We start from the raw sequence: 20,129 nt of genomic DNA, 5'->3' as shown, positions 1-20,129 counted from the left end.
AGGGCTCGAAAAAACCAAACATGAGAGGAATGCCAAGTAACATTTTGGAAGGACCAGATTCTTCCAAAATGCATGCTTGGTTATCTTGCTATATTATGACAAATTCACAGTTTGAATAGAATATATCTTGAGGATAGTTGGCATCATTCTCATAATCAATCTCCTCCTCTTCCATAATGGGAAAAGACCCTCCTACCAACAAATTGTTCTATATATTTTGAAATGTTGAAATATTTATTCATGGTCAACATTAAAATATTTTTTCAAATACCACATGTCACCTCCATTTTAAACAATAATGGAATTACATATTTCCCTCGTACTCAAATGTGGAAAGCACTTATTTTCAAAATAAGAATTATTTACTTTCTAGTACTTTTTGTATAATTGACATAAAAACATTTTAGATCAATATTTAAATATCATTTTTATTATATCGAACTATTAAAAAAAACCTTTCAATTACTTAAAAATAAAATAAAAATAAACAAAGCTTTCAATTACTTAAAAATAAAAATAAAAATAAACAAAATTTAATTAAATATTGAATTGGGTACAATTTTCCTCTATTGATTTAAATTCAATTCAAAAACATTTTAATGGCTTCGTTCATTTATATTAAAATATTTAAAATAATTTAAAATTAATTTTCAACTTCTTGGAACTTGCATTTGAGAAACTTACGCTTCTTTCTTATCTATAAAGAAATCATTACTTACACTTCTCTCTTATCTATAAAGAAATCATTACTTACACTTCTCTCATCTATTTATAAATGTTAATAACAACCTAAATCTAAAATAAAAAACTAAATTAAAATAACGGAAACCATGAATAAAATCTTTTATTTATTTATTATTTTAAATTTCAAAAATTTACATCATTTTAAATTTTATCAATTCATTTGTAAAATTTTCATATTCAAATTTTCTATAAATAAAATCTTTTATTTTTTATTATTTTAAATTTCAAAAATCTACCTCATTTTAAATTTTATCAATTCATTTGGAAAATTTTCATATTCAAAATTTCTATAAATCAAAAAATATATAACTTAGTGCCTAAATCTTACTTAATCTTTATTAAAAGAAAGAATTTCTACTCAAAACACATGGATTCCTTTGTGAAGTCACTTTCCAGTGTTAATGCTTATCCTCTCGGAAATGACCTCACCAAAGGATTTTGTATCGTATTCACTTTCCCCTTCCAGTGCTTGCACCTCTCTTTATCTGTGTGGAAGTCCCTGAAATAAGATCTCTGAAGCGTTTCCTACCGCCCAAAAAATGGAATGTTTTGGCCGCAGTCGATTTGTTAGATATTTTGGAGTTTTCTGCAGGTTTAAATTGTTCAGATTTAAATATAAATTAACCGCCCAGAAAATGGAATGTTTTGGCCGCAGTCGATTTGTTAGATATTTTGGAGTTTTCTGCAGGTTTAAATTGTTCAGATTTAAATATAAATTTTGTGAAATTACAAATTTGAATCCGGCAGATTTCAAATAACAGAAAATCATGATTTAACCAAAAATGTTTGATGAAATTTCGGCCAAAAAAAAGTTCCACATAAATTTTTTGAAATCACAAATGTGAATTAAACCCATTTCAAATAACAGAAGATCACCGTTTGAACAAATTTCAGCCAAACACTTCTAATTATTAGAGGTGGCCAATATTTTCTGCCTTTCTCAAAAAAGGGTAATGCTGCCATGGTAAATGTCCTGCTATGAGCTTAAGGAGAACGCCACGTATCTTAAAGAAAAACAACACTTATTATCATATATAGAGATCAAGTCAACCCCTCTTTCTCTGGATCTTATCCAATGAACACGCTCATTTGTCTTCCTCTTCACAATCAAACTCCAAAGGCGGTCGATGGACCTCCATATCCAGGATACACGTCACAGTTCCCAATGATATTCTACAAAAGGCAAGGATACAAATCACAGTCACCATCCAAAAGCGGCTTTTCTAGACGAAGTTGACACGGAAAAATAAAATGAATGTTGATTCGTTACCATTTACTAGGAACACCTTGATTCGAGAGATTACGTAAGGAGTTCCCTCGCATAAGACTCCTCAAGCCATTGGTTTCAAGTTGGGGGCGGGATAAGGACGCTTACATGTATATCCATGCCCAGTCACACACATCTGGTCCTTGCCATTTCTTTCCATGTGGCAGTTTGCCTCGGCCAAGTCACAACCATGAACATGCCCATGCATATATATATACACACCACCTTGCATACCAGATATCCATGTTTTCAGATAACTACAAACAAGCCCAGCTTTCTCCATGGCGTTTCCACTCCAGAAAACTTTTCTCTGCTCAAACGGCCAATCATTCCCCTGCTCAAATGGCCGATCGACATCTACACTGCTAGCATTCGACCTCAAGTTTCAACGACTTAATAAGCCTTTCATCCTCAGAGTCGGAAGCATGCAAATCAGAAATAGTTCTAAAGGTAGGAAGTATGCATTCATTAGTTTCGTGCTATACTTATTTTCAGATTTCATGTAAAACTTTGGATATTTTGGTCTGATTAGGTAATACGTAGTTTGAAAATTTATATCTCAGAAAAAGTTTGTTGAGTGCAAATCTCAAGTTTTGCAGAACTACCAGTGACACTACCAACCTTTAGGATGTACATCCATTGCAGACTGATTAATTTTTTCAAGAGTTGACACGGTATTCTTCAAGGGAATTCATTCTTGTTAACACGTGAAATTTCACCTCCATATGTCAATATAGAATTGTATTCCTTTTTTTTTCTTTTTTCCTTTTCGAATTATGCATGCTGGCTACAGAGAGTCATTTATAGTGGCCTGCAGATTGACTGTTGGGGTGGGCTATACAACGAGTTCTAAGGTGGTAATGCCAGCAACAACATCACAATCCAAAAAAATACAACCATAGGGACTGACAGGCACAATTACCCCAACCCCGCCTTCCTCGATTGGCCACCAAGATTGCTGCAAGCCATCCACCTCCCCTGTCACGGCCATGCATGTTTTCAAAAACATTATGCATCCAACCAATATCGAGACTTCAAACAAGTATTCCTAAGCCTGGTTAAATACACATTGTGTGTATGCAGATAATCATATACATAGTACATCTGTGTCAAGCCCCCGTCCATTGAATCAAGCCCCCCAACCACACGTGGTTAGACACACTATGAATCCAAAATATGTACATACCTAATGCGTACATATATGCATCGATCCAACCCACATCGACTGAAGGAAAATGCCCCTCGATTGAATTGACCATATTATCCCATGCCCCTGTCCAAACACATAAGCATGGTTCATTATATGAGCTATAACTATTCTCCAATAGTTGGGACTGGTTCAATTCATGAACCATATAGGAGGTCCGAAACAATTCAGTATTGGTTTTCTGCGAACAAACCCACAGAAAGACAAACAAGGATTACCTCTGTAATCACATGAACCATACTTGAGGCTCCAACCACCTCAATTGCATGTCTAGGGATCTCAAATTGGAAATTCTCTTTTTCAATAGGAACCAATGGCCTTAATAAGATGGCCCTTCACAAAAACCCACAAATATGTTTAGCAAGGGATGATGTCTCCTATCTGTCCAACAATTCATTATAATCAATTGAGTCATATGTCATTCAAGCCTGTCTGTGCTCTTGAATCTGGGGAACCAAGGCCCTAGCAATCAATGTGATTCTTACTTTGTTATGGCGAGGTGACTTGAAACCTTGTAGAACAGCCAGGATAGCTTCTAACCATTTTCTCATAGTGGGATGAACACGCAACATTAAAAGAAATTCCATTTGCATTAAGAAAAAAGGGTCTTCAACTTTACATTTGGGATGCTATGCATGTCCATGACAAAATGGGGTGCTTTACCAGCAGAACTTTTATGAACATTTTTACCGGTGCTTCCTAATGCAAATGTTGCAGACTGGTTTCTGTTTGCTTTGATTTCCACAACTCCCCAAAAAATTCTTCTTCATTGTCATGCTGTGGAACAAAAGGCAAGCTTTCATTGTGCAGCCTATGTCCTTGGGAATTTTCAAGGAAGCTTTGACTCCCTGCCCTTTTTCAGAGTAAACAAATCTTTACTCCTGCATAGCTACCTAAAAAATCCTTTGTTAAAATTGCACTTGTATAAGTGGCTGCAGCAGTGATCTTGACTTTTTCGTTCACCATAGTAAAAAGATTTCATCAATCGGATCCTTGTATCCACACTTATTCCTGCTGAACTTAGAGCTGAATGTGAACCACCTGATCCTCTAACACGCTGCTGAGAGCCTGAGACAACTATGCCATTTTCTATAGAAAATCCTCCTTCTTGCTGTAGAAAATCTTAACCAAAAACACGAAACCCCTTCTGAAGTGCACTTTTGTGTTTACTGGTTTTCTCTCTCGTGAAAAACATAAATTTTTAAATTTTCTATCCTTTTATGCTAGTGTGTGGACACTAATGGCTTTTATTTTCTTTTTTTATGGTTTATTTTCACTTTTTGGGTTAGTTGATTGTCTGTTCTTTATTTTTTTTCTAGCAGTTTCCAGATCTGTTGAGAAACTGTTCAACAATACAAAAGCTTTTTCAGATGAGTTTCTGCATCCAGAAACATTTAGAAGACATGAAATGAGTTTCTAGGCTGTCAGAAATCGTTTCAGGGATTCATAGGTTATTGCAAAAAAAAAAAATCAAAATCAATTTATATTTGATGTTTATATAATAAAATTACTGACTTAAATTGATGTTGCACTTCCAGAACACCCAAAAGTGAGCAGCGCAGCTGTGTTGCCTCCAGTACCAAGATCTATTCATGACATACCTAATGGTGATCATATTCTTGGGTTTGGGGCAAATTTAGCAGAAGATCATCCAGTGAGTTTGCACCTCCAGTCTCCAATTCTTTTTTTGTTATATTAAACTTTTAAAGTCTTGTAACTTCATACATGAAACATGAATAAGTGTTAATTTTAAGCAATAATGGTATGTTCTATGCTTTAGAGCAATTTTACTTCAATTTCTTTATTAGCCCAGTATCGATATTCAGATTAGCAATCACATCAACATGATAGTAAAATGTAGATAGAACATAAACATAAACAATAGAAAACAAGCCAAGACAAGAGGACACAAGATGTGGCACCAGCCAGGGACAAACCCCAATGTGGGGAAACCCTTGATCAAATCTTCTTTTAGTTTTCAATAGTTCAGCGCAAAGAGAGATAGTACAATTTACAAATCTGATAATTTATAACAGCAGCAAACGAGCCCTAGCCAGAAAAGTCAACGCTGGTCAACAGGGCAGATTTGACCCTCAGCAAATCAGTCAACTTCAGTCAACTTCAGCCTCCAAACAACAAGATAAAATCATAAAACAGCCCTCAATACAGTCAAATTCAGCCCAGTCAAACTCTGGTCAAACAGCCCACTTGCGGTCAGCCCTAGCTACAGTTAACGTTGGTCAAACTGTCCAAAAATTTGGTCTCTTGAAATTTTGGCCTCCTGAAATTTCGCTCTCCTGAAATTTCAGATGTGTGGAGAGAGAGAGGCCCAGAAATCCGTACCCAATCAATGAGGAGAGAGAGAGAAGTGTAAAGATGAGTGTGTCCAAATGAGGCTAAGTCACCTTCTATTTATATGCAACATTGAGGATGAATAGACGTGATTGTTGGGCTTTTGAGCCTACATAAGTTTGCTGGCCGACCTTGACAATTTGTCCATAATCAAAATAAATTCATAACTTCATTTGTACATGTCGGAATTGGATGATCTTCAGATCAATTCTACACTTCTCAGAGAGAGGAATATAAGAAAAATATCAGCTGTCATAAATAAGATGACCCATGTGGAGTTTGGCCCTAGTTGCTAATTTTAACAGTCCCTCTCAACTAGGGAGAACTCCATCTGCTAATCCATCTGCCAATCAGTACTATCTCTGCCATCAATGCACTGCTCTGCTGCTCTGCTGAACTATGAAGAAGAAGTGATCGAGAATGTATCATACCATTCTCTACTGACCTGAAGTCAATCCCAAATAAAAGAGACTATCTCATACCACTCTTACTAACCTGAAGTCAGTTCCAATCAAATGAGTGTCTCATACCACTCTTACTGATCTGAAGTCAGTTCCCATTGATCCCAGATCAATATCGGTCATCCTAGCATAGGGAGTATGGTAGTACACGATGCGTCCATCGGTAGTACTATGGTCCCTATCCTCATTTCCCTACTCATTGGCTAGATGAGAGGTACTTCCCATGAGTCCTAGACTGCATGGATAGGATGTCTCAGCAGGAGAAGGACGAATCACTCATCCTGCCTACATGTTGCCAACGGGTATCACAGGGGAAGGCTGAACCACTCACCCTGTACACAACAAACCTCTAGGGGAAGATTGAACACTCACCCTATGGTTGTTCATCGCTCCAAGAAGTACCCCAAGCCCCCCATAGCTCCCAGAGCTCAATGTCCATCTCATACAGGATGAGGGTCTCTTCACAACTCCAAGTCATTCTCGGAAGGCCAAGAATTTGACCTTCCCCAGGGGCTTTGTCATAATATCGGTAACCTCATCAGTCCCAATGTGATAGAGCCTTATTGCTCCTCGTTGTACCATGTCCCAGATAAAGTGGTACCTGATGTGTATATGCTTGGAGCAATTATGAAACACGAGATTCTCTGATAATCAGATCCCACTCTGGTTGTCTCAGAGGATCACGGTGGTATCCAGCACATGTCCAAACAGCGCACTGAAGATCTTTCTCAACCAGACAGCTTCACACAAGGCCATAATAGCAGCTATGTATTCGGCCTCGGCGGTGCTCAAGGCAACTGATTTATGCTTTCCGCTCATCTAGGATATCGAAGCAGAATCCAAAGAAAAACAACATCCAGAAGTGCTCTTGCGATCCACCACACTACCAGCCCAATCAGCATCAGAATAACCATGCAACCTCACATCTCCAACAGTGTATGTCAATCCATGAGTGATTGTGCCTTGAAGATATCTCAGAAGATTCTTGGCACCAATCCAATGTATATGATGAGGCCCAACCATATATTGGCTCAATGTGTTAACTGCAAAACGTATGTTCGGACGGGAGTTCACCGAGAACATCAGTGCTCCCCTGAGTTGATGATACTCAGAAGCATTTCCCAATTTAGGTCCGGCAACACTACCACATAACTTCTTAAAGTTAAGTTCCATCGGAGTAGTCACAGGCTTGCAGTCCACCATTCCAAATCTTTCCAATATCTTCACAACATATTTTCCTTGAGAGAGGAAAATTTCCCCTGGCTTTTGCCAGACCTCCAACCTGAGGAAATAGTGCATTGGTCCTAGGTCCTTCATCTCAAATTCAAAGCCAACTCCCTCTTACATTTGAGAATGAGAGGGTTTGCACCTGTCGGAAAGAGGCCGTCCACATAAATTACTAGAATGAGAGGTTTATCATTTTCAACCTTAAAATAAAGGTTTGGATCGGCTTCACTTCTAGTGATTCCCAGCTTCATCAAATAGCTATCGATCCTCTCATACCAAGCCCGAGGTGCTTGCTTCAATCCATAGAGAGCTTTCTTCAACCTGCATACATGAGAATCCCAGTCATGAACCTCAAACCCCTCGGGTTGTTCCACATAGACTTCCTCTTTGATCGAACCATGCAAGAAGGCGGTCTTGACATCCATTTGATGTAGGTTCCATCCTTGCGAGGCAGCAAGGGCTATAATCAAAAGGATGGTGGTGTATTGGGCAACAGGTGCAAATATCTCATTGTAATCTACACCTTCCTTTTGAGAGAAGCCTCGAGCAAAAAAGCGAGCCTTGAACTTTTCTGCACTACAATCAGCTCCATGCTTGATTTTGAAGAGCCACTTGGAAGTGACAACCGATTTGTCCTGGGGTCTAGTGACCACATCCTGGACATCATTCTTCATAATTGACTCGTACTCTTCATTCATACATCCTTCCATACTTGTTGCTTCATGGCTTCTTTGAATGATGAAGGCTCATTTCGAATGATAGTGCTCATGACGGTCAAGTATCCTAGTTACATGTTCGGCTTCTTTCATTTACGGAAAGTCCCCCTTGGTGCAATATGTTTCTCGGCATCTTCGAGAGTCTCCCTAAGTCATGAGGGTCTCCTCTTGGAGGAGGAAGGCTCATGAGGAGGAGGATCTATAGGATCCATAGGTTCATCAACATCAAGCATCGTTTCATCCTCTTTTTCACCCTGATTTCCTGTGTCAGCTTTTTTGTCTTTCCTTAGGATCGGAAGGTTGTTGATCTTCCTGAGGGCCATATCTTCGTCGAAGGTGACATCATGACTTATCTCAACTTCCTTTTGACCAACCACATAAATTCTATATCCCTTAAAATTGTCACTATAGCCCACAAAGATTCCTTTCTTTCTAGATGCACCCAATTTGCTTCTTTTCTCTTTCGGCACATGAAAATATATGGGGCTTCCAAAAATTCTAAAATGAGAGACATCAAGTTTCTTACCAGTGAACATTTCTTCGGGAGCCTTGGAGTCCAATGCTTGATGAGGGCATCAATTTTGAACATACACAGTGGTATTTGCAACTTTAGCCCATATAAACTTCGGAAGCCCTTGATCATGAAGCATGGCATGAACAACTTCTACAATAGAGCGATTCTTCCTTTCAGCCACACCATTCTTCTAGGGAGTATATGGCATTGTAGTCTCCCTCTTAATGCCAACTTCTCTGCAATAATCTTGGAATTCATTGGATTCGTACTCGATTCCATTTTCAGTCCTCAATATCTTGATTTTCTTCTCGAATTGGTTTTCGATCAAGGCTTTGAAGTGTTGGAACCAAGTGAACACTTCATCCTTCTTCTTCAAGAAGTAGATCCAGGTCTTGTGAAAATAATCATTCGTAAAGGTGAGATAACATAAGCATCCTCCCAAAGAGTTTACGGGCATCATACCAGATATGTCGGAGTGGATCAATTGCAATATATTTGTGGTCTTGCTATTACTTGAGGGGACATCCCGGACATGCAGCTTCATGCTCTACTTTGAACTAAGGCATACCTGTCACCATCTGTCTCACATCGGGTAGGGCCTTATAATGAAAATGGACAAACCTTTAGTGTCATAGTTCAGATTGTAGAGATGTGTCGCAAGACATGGCTCCCAATGGACTTCCTCCAACTTGATACAAAGTGTCAATCCTAAACCCAAGAGTAAAAGCATCTTTAAAATTTATTTCCAAACACGTACCTTTTCATTGATGAATGCCACCTTGAATCTTTTGTCCTTCATTGTTGAAATGGACACCAGGTTCTTCTTGAGATCAAGTACATATAGTACTTCTTGCAAATGAATAGTGTTACCTTGATTCAATTGAAGGGTAACATTCCCTACTCCCTTCACGGGATAGGTGGCATCGTCTCCAAGGATGATCTCTAAGTTTGTCTCCTTTTCTATCAGATTAGAGAGGGCTTCCTTGTATTCGGTGAAGTGCCTTGAGGCACCACTATCAATTAGCCAATTTCCCAAAGTGTCTGGAGGAGAGGCAGTGGAGAGGGCCAATATAAGATAGTACTCTTTTTGCTTATTGTTAACAACATTTTATTCTTCATACACAGAGTTCCTTGATTTCTTGGAGGGTCGACCATTTCCTTGATGTCCCGAATTCATTTTTCCTTTGCCATTAGACCTGCCATTCGTTTAATCTTTGTTGTTGAAGTTGCCCCTGGAATGATTGCGATCATCATCATGTGATGTGTCCCTTCTATTTGGACACTCTCTTGCATAGTGGCCAAACTTATTGCAAACAAAGCACCTGCCCTTCCTCCCTCCCTTAGATCCAGGCTTTCAATGGAAATGACCTTTAGACCCTGCATTATTTCTCCTTTTGGCATGAGCAGAGAATGCAGTGGGGTTGCTTCTATTAGAAGGCATTTCTTGCTCCACCATTCTTGTTTCTTCTTGAATGCATCTCAACATCAATTCTTCAAACCCTGGAATTCGATCATTGTTGAGGACGATGGTTCTAGATACATGCCACTCATGTGGGAGTCCTCCAAGGGTGGTGAGAGTAAGTTCCTTGTCAGGAATGACTTCTCCAATCGAGAGTAGATCATTCTTGATCTCAGTAACCCTCAAGAAATAAGATTGAATATCCTTGTCCTTGCCCTTCTTAATATCCTTCAACTTATTCTTGAATTACTAACCTTGAACATGCTGACCAACCTGTCGTAGATCTCCTTGGAGGTCTTCAATTCGGAGATGTAGGCCACCAGATGCTTGTCAATGGAATCCCTGATAATCTTCTTTACTTAGACTTTAGCCCTATCATACTTCGTCTTCGCAGCAGCCGATGCATTTGAAGGAGGTTCATAGATTTTACCCTGCACATAGTCCATCACTTCTTTTTCTTCCAAGGTCAAATCAAGAGATATCTTTTATCATTTATCATGGAGCTTGTCTTTAGCCAGGAAGTAGGATGAGGAACCCATTGAACCTTTTGTCCTTGTCCAACTGTCTTTGGTGATTGCTCTTTCACTCTTGCTTGGGCTTTGTCTTCACCTCAGCTCTGATACCATGTTAATTTTAAGCAACAATGGTATGTTGTATGCTTTAGAGCAATTTTACTTCAATTTCTTTATTAGCTTGGTATCAATATTCAGATTAGTAATCACATCAACATGATAGTAAAATGCAGATAGAACATAAACATAAACAGTAGAAGACAAGCCAAGACAAAAGGACATAAGATGTAGCACCAGCCAAGGACAAACCCCAATGTGGGGAACCCTTGATCAAATCTTCTTTTAGTCTTCAATAGTTCAGTAGAGAGAGTACAATTTACAAATCTGATAATTTATAACAGCAACAAAAGTTCCCTAACCAAAAAAGTCAATGCTAGTCAACAGGGCAGATTTGACCCTCAACAAATTGGTCAACTTTAGTCAACTTCAGCCTCCAAACAAGATAAAACAGCCCTCAAAACAGTCAAATTCAGCCTAGTCAAAGTCTGGTCAAACAACCCACTTGCGGTCAGCCCTAGCTACAGTCAACACTGGTCAAACTGTCCAGAAATTTGGTCTCCTGAAATTTCGCTATCCTGAAATTTCGGATGTGTGGAGAGAGAGAGGCCCAGAAATCCATACCCAATCAATGAGGAGAGAGAGAGAGAAGTGTGAAGATGAGTGTGTCCAAATGAGGTTGTCACCTTCTATTTATATGCAACGTTGAGGATGAATAGACGTGATTGTTGGGCTTCTGGGCCTACATAAGTTTGTTGGCCGACCTTAACAATTTGTCCATAATCAAAATAAATTCATAACTTCATTTGTACATGTCGGAAATCGGATGATCTTTAGATCAATCCTACACCTCTCGGAGAGAGGAATCCAAGAAAAATATCAGTGGTCATAAATAAGATGACCCGTGTGGAGTTTGGCCCTAGTTGCCAATTTTAACAATAAGAATAGTGGATGATCTGAAAAACTGATTAGTGAAACATGAGGGGTGGACTTTAAGAATCAAAAAGAGCATAGAAAATGTGCCAAAAACTCTTGAATATTTGCTTCTTACAGATATCGTGCGAAGCTACATGCCAGAAATTCCAAGATAGTTTGATCTTTAGTTATTTGAATTTCTCAAATCTATTATGGACATTTCTATATCTCTGTCCCAAATCCAGAATCTCCAGCCAATTCATTCGTTCAGATGTCCATTCTGACACCATAGATATGAATGCTCAACTTAGCATATGATAATAATTATTAGAATCAGGTTAGGCTTTACTTGTTTAAATTTGCCCAATTTAATCACTCTCTTTCATGTGCAATACACCCATGGCTGCAAACATGTGTTGCTATCTTCTGGAGACCAAGAAATGATTGATATCCCCATTTCAACTGATTTTTCATTTTCTTTTGAAAGAGAAGTTTTACGAAGGATAATGAAAGAACCTTATTTTCACAACTCTAAATTTCTTTAATTTCTTTAGTTGATTCATTTACATCAACAACTTAATTGAAAATGAAAATATGCAATAAAAAGAGCATTTGCCGTGTTATTCAACATGGCATTAGGGAATCCTACCTTATGGGTGTAGCATACTAACATAATATTATTATTATAGGTTCCATCATTCCTTATTGAGCAAGATCAGATTCCTTGATCATTGGTGCTTAGTCCTTGTAACATGCCAATGCATCCTTGTGAGTTTCATCTTTGGTGAGATTAAATCATGATAAGTCCTTGCATTGTTTAGTCTTTGGAATCAAAATGTTCAAGGTTATCAATCTAATTACGGGCAATTTAGGTCATGCATTCTTCATATGATTCAATTGTTAACTATAATATGCACATGGTATATATGTCATCAAGTTGCCTTTGCTTCTCCTTGATGAAACATTTCCATCCGTTCAAACACAGATTAGGGAAAGTGTGCAGATAATTTGAAAGTAAGCAATCTTGAGCAAAATTGCAGTAACTGTAGCAGCATGCACTGGGTTTCAAAACACATTGCTTATCTTGTGCTGTCAGATACTATAGTTGTGTCCAGTTAACTTGTGTAACTCCATGAAAATACCAACAGAACTTACACCAAACAGGGGTCTCAGGCTGAAATGCAGGCCACCACAACATGAAAGAAGTCAGTCTCACAGTTGTTTGACACACAGGCAAAGTCAAACCAGCCACAATTGCATGATGAGCACTAAAACGCCTTGCTTAACCCAGCAACATGTAGTTGAATTCAAATGCAATGAAAAACTACCCACAACTTATTGGAAAAAGTAGGAACCACAGACTTCTTGAAGTATGACCACAAAAAAATTGAACTGCATGCCATCAAACTGAAATACAAAGCAGGAATGAAACACAGACAACAACAAACAAAAGAAGGAAATGACAAGAAACAGTCCGTTTTTCATTACCCTTTTCTTCTCTGAAACAGCTCAGACAATAAAACAATGATGTCAGAAACAACTCATTTTTCCTGAACCCTTTTCTTCTCTTAAACAGGTCAGACACTAAAATGATGGTGTCAGATACAGCCCATCTTTCATGAACCTTTTTCTTCTCTAAAACAGCTCAGACAAAAAAATAAGTGTTAAACCCTCATGACCATCCGTTTTTTCAGTCATTCAATGTCTCCGTTTGTATAAATCACCGAACCTACGTCTGACATCCAATGGCCAAAACGGATATAGTAATATCTCTTTATAAATTAGTGCCTTTTCTTTTCAGTCATTCAATGTCTCCGTTTGTATAATCACTGAACCTAGGTCTGACCTCCAATGGCCAAAACGGATATAGTAATATCTCTTTATAAATTAGTGCCTAAAAGTTAAAACAATACTAGAAAACTTGAACTTTGAGAGAAGGCAGAATCACGGACAAATAAAAGCAATCATTTACCAAAACACCTGCTCAGATCTCATCCACAACACTCACGCATGCCACCTTGGATCTGCATCCTCCAATACCATGTTGTCAGAGTGGAACTTTATAATACAAAGGATTGAAGCATGCACAGAAACACTCAGCCACGCCACCTTGGATCTGCATGCTCCAATACCATGTTGTCAGCATGTAACTTCCTAGTACAAAGAATTGAAGCATGGACAGAAAAATGTGAAGAGAGAAGAGACTACTTGTTCGTGAGATGAATCCATTTTTTCCCATAGCATACGTCACACTATAAATCCCAATAAATGACTTGTGGCCTTCCTTATTCTTATTCCACTTAAACCCTCTCATGCACACGTATCACAACTCTAATTTGTTACTACAGTAACAAAAATACGCACACAACTATACCATTGCCTTCTAAGTTCTAACAGTTGATCCAACCCTATGCCCAAAGCCTCTGATGCAAGTTCTTCAGCTAAGTTTTCATCTCCAGTGTTGTTTTTTAGTGGCCTTAATATGCATGATCTCATTTAGAGTCTTGTAGTCATATGCAGGACTTGCCACTATAGATTTTCAAGTACTCATCATTTTAGATTGTCACGCTCCAACTGCCCATACAACTGTCCCTTGCAAATAACAATAAGCATCACAAACTGCAACGTCATTAAAGCTGTGTATTTGCTACAATGGAAAATTCACAAAAAAGTGGATTTTTCTAAAACTCAAACATATCATATGCATCAAGTCTAAAGGATAATGCCTCTGACCAAATGCTTGTAGACTAAATTGATAAAATGAAAATGCAGAGTTAGGATGTTGGAACACTAACTGTGGCAGCTTACCACTAAAAAGTTTAAAACATTTGGTCCCAACTCCCAATACTAAGTCATAGCCCCAAATATTGGTAAGTATTGTGAGATGCTTCCCTAAACTTAAGTGTCATGCATCTGCCACCTACCATAGATGCTGCGTCACACTCTATTTCTACTGCCATGCTCACCCTAACTTAACGAGTCAAGCCTTTGGTGGTAAAGACCCAAATATTGCTTGGGACAAGTAAAAATAGTAAAAACAACTGATCAAGCAATAATAGTGCAGTAATAGGGAAAATGACACCAAAAATAATAACTCAAGCCCTTTCACAACAAAATCTTTAAAAACAATGACAACACCAACAAGCCGAAAAAGTAAATTGAATGCTAGTTGAGCACCACTAATGGTATGTAAGCTGTAACAAATGAATCTGACAGTGAACTTGATATGCCTTAGAGGAAATAAAAAGGAACTAACGAATGAAGGTAAGATTGAAGTCTACATTAATTTTGGTCAATACTATGCCTATCAGATACATCGATAAAAAAGCACAAAAAGTATTACTCTTCTTATGCAGATAATTCTTTACTCTTTGTGTGTGCTAATAATGTCCCAAGTTGTAAACTTCTGGTAAACTGTGTATTGTGTTCATTGATGTGCCTGACGTTTCGGGTAAACATTTCACCCATATTCATACTAAAATGTCCCAATTGTTGATAGTTGATTTTGTTGATCTATCGTAGGCATTCCCCATTGCATTCACCATCAAAGTGACAACAATTTTTACAGTAGAAGGATCATTGGTGTGTTTCTATTCTTTGCGATTCTATTCTTCGACAGTTCCTATGAAATTTTTATCATATATTCATTAATATAAAACCAACAATAAAAAACTCATCTAGACTAAATGGAACCAAAAAACCAAACAGAGTGAAATTAGCAGCCTATGAGATGGACTACTATAAAGATTCTAGTCTCTTTCATATTTTCCTGTACACTTGTAAGGACTCAGGTAGTCAGGTGGGGGTATTTGTTGCTGTGGCTCCCATGCTTGACAGTCATTTTAGTTCTTTGTACAATGTAAACTATTATCTCTTGACACTTGATTTTCCCGATGAAATTTTCTAAATGCTTTATTTTTACATCATTCATTTGCCCTCTGGTGAAATTTATCATTTTTATGTAGAGCTTTTATCAACACATTGGAACTTTTAAGTTTGTCTTCTTCATGGGTTAGCCATTAAATGAAGTATGGTACAAATGCATCAACCACTACTGTTTTTTGTGGGATTTCATGCATAGTCTTACACTCATGAGGATATCTATTATAGCATTTGAACTGAACTTGTTTCAGCCTGAGCTATAGAACTTAACTTGTTTCATCCTGATGATTGATCTATAGGGATACCATGATGAAGAATACAAGAGAAGGCGGTCATTTATTGCTGATCTGGCCAAAAAACACAAAATGTAAGTCATTGTTATCCCATTCTTGGGTACCATTTAATGTTATTGCCACAACTTGTTCAATATTTGATGAGTACAAGGTACAATATAATGGAAATAAAAATCAAAATATAGAAAAAAGTTTCATTTACCCTTGGTTATTAGCACAAATGCAGTTTAGTTTTTGTAGTTTCAAGTGTACCTTGAACCACATCAAAATCATGAGAGATTTTGCTTTCTGCAGAGGAGAACCCATTCCTGATATCAACTATACTACTGAAGAAACTCATGTTTGGGCAGAAGTCCTTACAAATCTTAGTGAATTGTACCCCAGTCATGCTTGCAAAGAGTATTTGGAATCATTTCCACTTTTCAACTTTTCTCCTAACAAAATTCCTCAACTAGAAGAGCTTTCACAGGTATATTGGGTTTTGATAGCTTGTATTTATATTTTGTTATGGATGGAGACTTCTGCCACTGTATATAACAAATTTGGCATGGGTTTTGTGCACAGGTTTTGCAGCATTACACTGGATGGAAAATAAGACCTGTTGCAGGGCTGTTGCACCCACGTCAATTTTTGAACGGACTAGCTTTCAAAACATTCCATTCAACACAGTATATTCGTCACACTAGCAATCCAATGTACACTCCTGAACCTGACATTTGCCATGAGATACTTGGTCACATGCCAATGCTTGTACACACTGAGTTTGCTGATCTTGCTCAGGTTATTGGCTTAGCATCACTGGGCGCATCAGATAAAGAAATTTGGCATCTTACTAAGCTATATTGGTATACAGTTGAGTTTGGAACAATTGAAGAAAATAACGAAGTTAAGGCATTTGGAGCTTGCATACTGTCAAGTTTTGGTGAGCTTCAACACATGAAGTCTAGCAAACCAACATTTCAGAACCTTGATCCATTCACTCAGCTACCCAAGATGAGTTACAAGGATGGATTTCAAAATATGTACTTATGTCAAAGTTTTTCAGACACTGCAGAAAAGCTTCGCTCCTATGCAAGAACTATTCACTCTGGTAATCAAAAAAAGGCTGTATAAAACTCTAAACAAACATGCCTGTATGAATAGCTATTGGAATCGCCTCGCCTTATGCACAAACTAGCATTAGCACCTATCAGCATTAGAGAAAGCTGGCAGGCCTTGCTGTGATTGTTATTGCACCTGTATAGGAAGTCACTGAGGGTGCTGAAACGACAAGATGAGGGATATTGCCACAATCTATCGTGTATATATGCTAAACCCATTCATTGTTAAATTTAAGGATGCATGCATCTATATAGTTACTGATAAATTCAAGTGGACTGGCCTATTAGAACAGTTGTGTATGCAAATTTGCAAAATTCATTCAGAATGTTTCTGTACAAGTTATGTAAAGGACAACGAGTCATGACAAAGACATATGTATGAATAAATTCTGGATTCGAATGGACTTGTTTTCTTGAGAAAAATTGTTAAATGTAGCTGTTTGAGTATTCTGCAATTCCAGTTGTACATATATTGTTTGGGAGCTGTATACGTTAATGGAATGCTAGATAGTTTTCATTATATTATGGAATGAGCGTGGCTGTCCCTGGATGGCAATTTTATATGGACTGAACCTGTTCTTCTTATCTGTATTCCATCATAATGGGTGGTTTCTAGTCCTCTACTGGATGTAGCTTAGATATTTGTTTCTTGGTAGCCTATGTTAAATTCCAGACCATTGTAGGCAGGTCTGCACTCTATACAAATCTTGGGTAACAGAAAAAATGAAAACCTATCATAACTTTGGATGAAGGAACATGAGATCTACAAACACAACACTCTGAAAATTATGACACCAAGTACAAATCTGAACTCTCGATCACATCTAATTAATATAAACTCAGAAAGAAGGAATACACTACGATGACTCAAAAATGAATGAATTGATGCCCCAGCCCTGCCTTTATTTTATACACTAAAAAAGGCCACAGATTTACAGAAAGAGTCTATCCCTGCAGTGTGCGTAGATTTAGAAGTGACTGTGAAACTCTTAACTCTAAATCTGCTTAGAGATGTACCCTCCCTGCATGAGAGAATCCATAGAATAAAGAGTGAATCATCCTAGAATAGATCACCCATGGTTTAAATGTGGACACCAACTCAAACATAGTGCCTACTCTAAATCTGGAAGACTTCCTAAGTCATGTACTTTCACAAAATCTGGAAATGTTAAACTCAAAATAGGACAACAGTTTCTAATTAAAGAAAATCCTAAAACTAGAATTCTCTAAGGCTGGCAACTGTCTAAGGCTAGAAAATGCATACATCTTTACCTCTCTACATATTCACTGCAGCACCATCAATCATCATTACTCAAAGTGCTGCACACAGGTGAAGGTTTTATAGCTCTGCTGAAACTAGTGACTGCATGATGCTGAAGGGAACAACAGTTCAGCAACACATATACAGAAAACTAACACTCCACCTTTGCAATGAAGGTGTTCTCAACTCTCCACCAAGCCAAGTCTCTCACTCAGCATTTCAAACTTTCCCTTAGCTAGGGGCTTTGTCAAAATCTCTTGAACCTGCAAATCTGAAGGAACATAATCTAGGACCACTGCTCCCTTCTGAACTATGTCTCTAAGGAAATGGTGCCAGATATCTATATGCTTGGAGCGATAGTTAAATACTAGATTCTCAAAACTCCAAAGGCCCCAGCATCTGATCATTCAACTCTGATATCAATTTGCAAGCCATATGGCCATACAACTAGCATAACTGTCTGCCATATACTCTGCCTCCATTAAGATGAGTGAAACTACTGCCTGCTTCCTACTAAACAAAGATATCATACATGATCTCAAGCTGAAACAAAATCCCAAAGTGCTCCTCCTAGCACTTGCATCTCCTGCCCAATCAAAATCAACGAAACCATGCAGCATCAACTCACCATCTCCCACATACCTCATGCGATAATGGATTCTGCTTGGGTTCAAGCCATGAACTCGCTCAAAGTATTCATGGCAAAACATACATCAGGCCCAGCATTCACCAGATACAAAAGAGAACCAATCAACTGCCCATACAGAAGAGGATCTACAAAATCTGAATCTAAATCACCATGTAACTTCAAATTTGGAACCACAGGATGGCCAAGTGTCTACAATCTAGCATCTGAAATCTCTTCAGAATCTCTACTGTGTACTTCTCTGTCCAAGCAAAACATCACATGTACCCTACCAAACCTCTAGCCCCACAAAATAGCACATAAGTTCGATATCCTTCATATCAAATTCGCTGGCTAGCTTCTTCTTGCACCATGAAATGAGTCTCTTGCAGAACTATATATAAGGATCAAATCATATACATACAGGACCAAGAAAAGCAGATCAGATTTATCAAACTGAAACAAGTAATAAAGATTAGGATCTGTAGCAACCTTGGTGAAGCCCAAATTCAAATAAGTACTCATCAATCATTCACTACCATGTATGTGGTGCCTACTTCTGCCCATAAAGGGCCTTCTTCAACCTACATACATGGGCCTCTCACCCAAAAAAAAGTTTTTGGTGCTCCTATTTGTCCCAGTTCTTCCTGCAAAATCTAGGTAATCCATCTCAACTTTTTAGCTAAATTGGAGTAAAACACTATGTGTTCCTTTATTGGAACCTTGCTGATCTGGATCTGGTTTTTCCTATGCACATGGGACAACAAGCTTTTATCCCTACTCAACATCCATGGTCAGCTCTTGAGACTTACAGGACCAAGCATCCTCATCAAACTTTACATCTCGACACAATATTGTCTTCCACTATGATGGAAGATAGATCCTCCAAGCCTTGGAGGACACAAAATAACCAACAAATATACCTTTCACACTAGAAGGTTCAAGCTTAGATCTCTTTTCCTCAAGAATATAAATATACACTACGCAACCAAAAACACGAAAGTGTGATCCCTATGGTTTCCACTAGTAAAAACTTCTTCTAGTGTCTTTTCCTTCAATATCTTGTGAAAACGCCTGTTCAAAATGTAAACAGTTGTATTAAATGCTTCTACACAATGATACATGGGCAAATCTAGATCATGAACGATACCCTTGGTTGTCTCTATGATGGATCCATTCTTCATCTATGCAACCCCATTCTACTAAGGTTTGTAAGGTATTTTCATTTCCCTCTTGATCCCTATTTCCCTTCAAAATACCAAATTCCTTGCCGTTGTACTCACCTCCATTGTCAAAGCTAGACACCTTGATCTTCTTAGCTATCTAATTCTCCACAAGAGCTTTAAACTCTTGGAAGCTACTCAAGACTTCATCCTTGGTCTTTGTAAAGTAAATCTGAATTTTTCTAGAGAGAACATCAATGAAAGAAAATAAATGTTACCTTTCTGTGGAGCTAGTCATTGATCCACACACATCTGAATGGATGAGATCAACAATCCCTCTTGATATATGCTTACCACATTCCCTCGGCATGCTT

General features: G+C 38.0%; 1 protein-coding gene across 1 annotated transcript; it reads left to right on the top strand.

Moving 5' to 3' along the window:
- The first annotated feature begins 2,232 nt into the window (after positions 1 to 2,232).
- Positions 2,233 to 17,110, top strand: LOC149192924 (phenylalanine 4-monooxygenase, chloroplastic). The gene is made up of 5 exons (XM_089404740.1): positions 2,233 to 2,461; positions 4,757 to 4,872; positions 15,613 to 15,680; positions 15,901 to 16,075; positions 16,171 to 17,110. The coding sequence occupies exons 1-5, from the start codon at positions 2,293 to 2,295 to the stop codon at positions 16,717 to 16,719; spliced, it is 1,077 nt and encodes a 358-aa protein (XP_089260866.1). The 5' UTR covers positions 2,233 to 2,292; the 3' UTR covers positions 16,720 to 17,110.
- Positions 17,111 to 20,129: the final 3,019 nt, after the last annotated feature.

This window comes from Pinus tabuliformis, chromosome 2_2 (genome assembly GCF_031772625.1).
Source record: "Pinus tabuliformis cultivar Carrire ecotype Pingquan chromosome 2_2, CPIR1, whole genome shotgun sequence".
NCBI lineage: Eukaryota > Viridiplantae > Streptophyta > Pinopsida > Pinales > Pinaceae > Pinus > Pinus tabuliformis.
This window is presented reverse-complemented; position numbering and strand designations above follow the sequence as displayed.

Excerpts from the sequence above, each read along its gene's own strand:
- LOC149192924 (XM_089404740.1), top strand. The coding sequence starts at position 2,293 with ATGGCGTTTCCACTCCAGAAAACTTTTCTCTGCTCAAACGGCCAATCA. Across the intron at positions 2,462-4,756 it reads AATCAGAAATAGTTCTAAAG|AACACCCAAAAGTGAGCAGC; the intron begins GTAGGAAGTATG and ends TTGCACTTCCAG. Across the intron at positions 4,873-15,612 it reads ATTTAGCAGAAGATCATCCA|GGATACCATGATGAAGAATA; the intron begins GTGAGTTTGCAC and ends ATTGATCTATAG.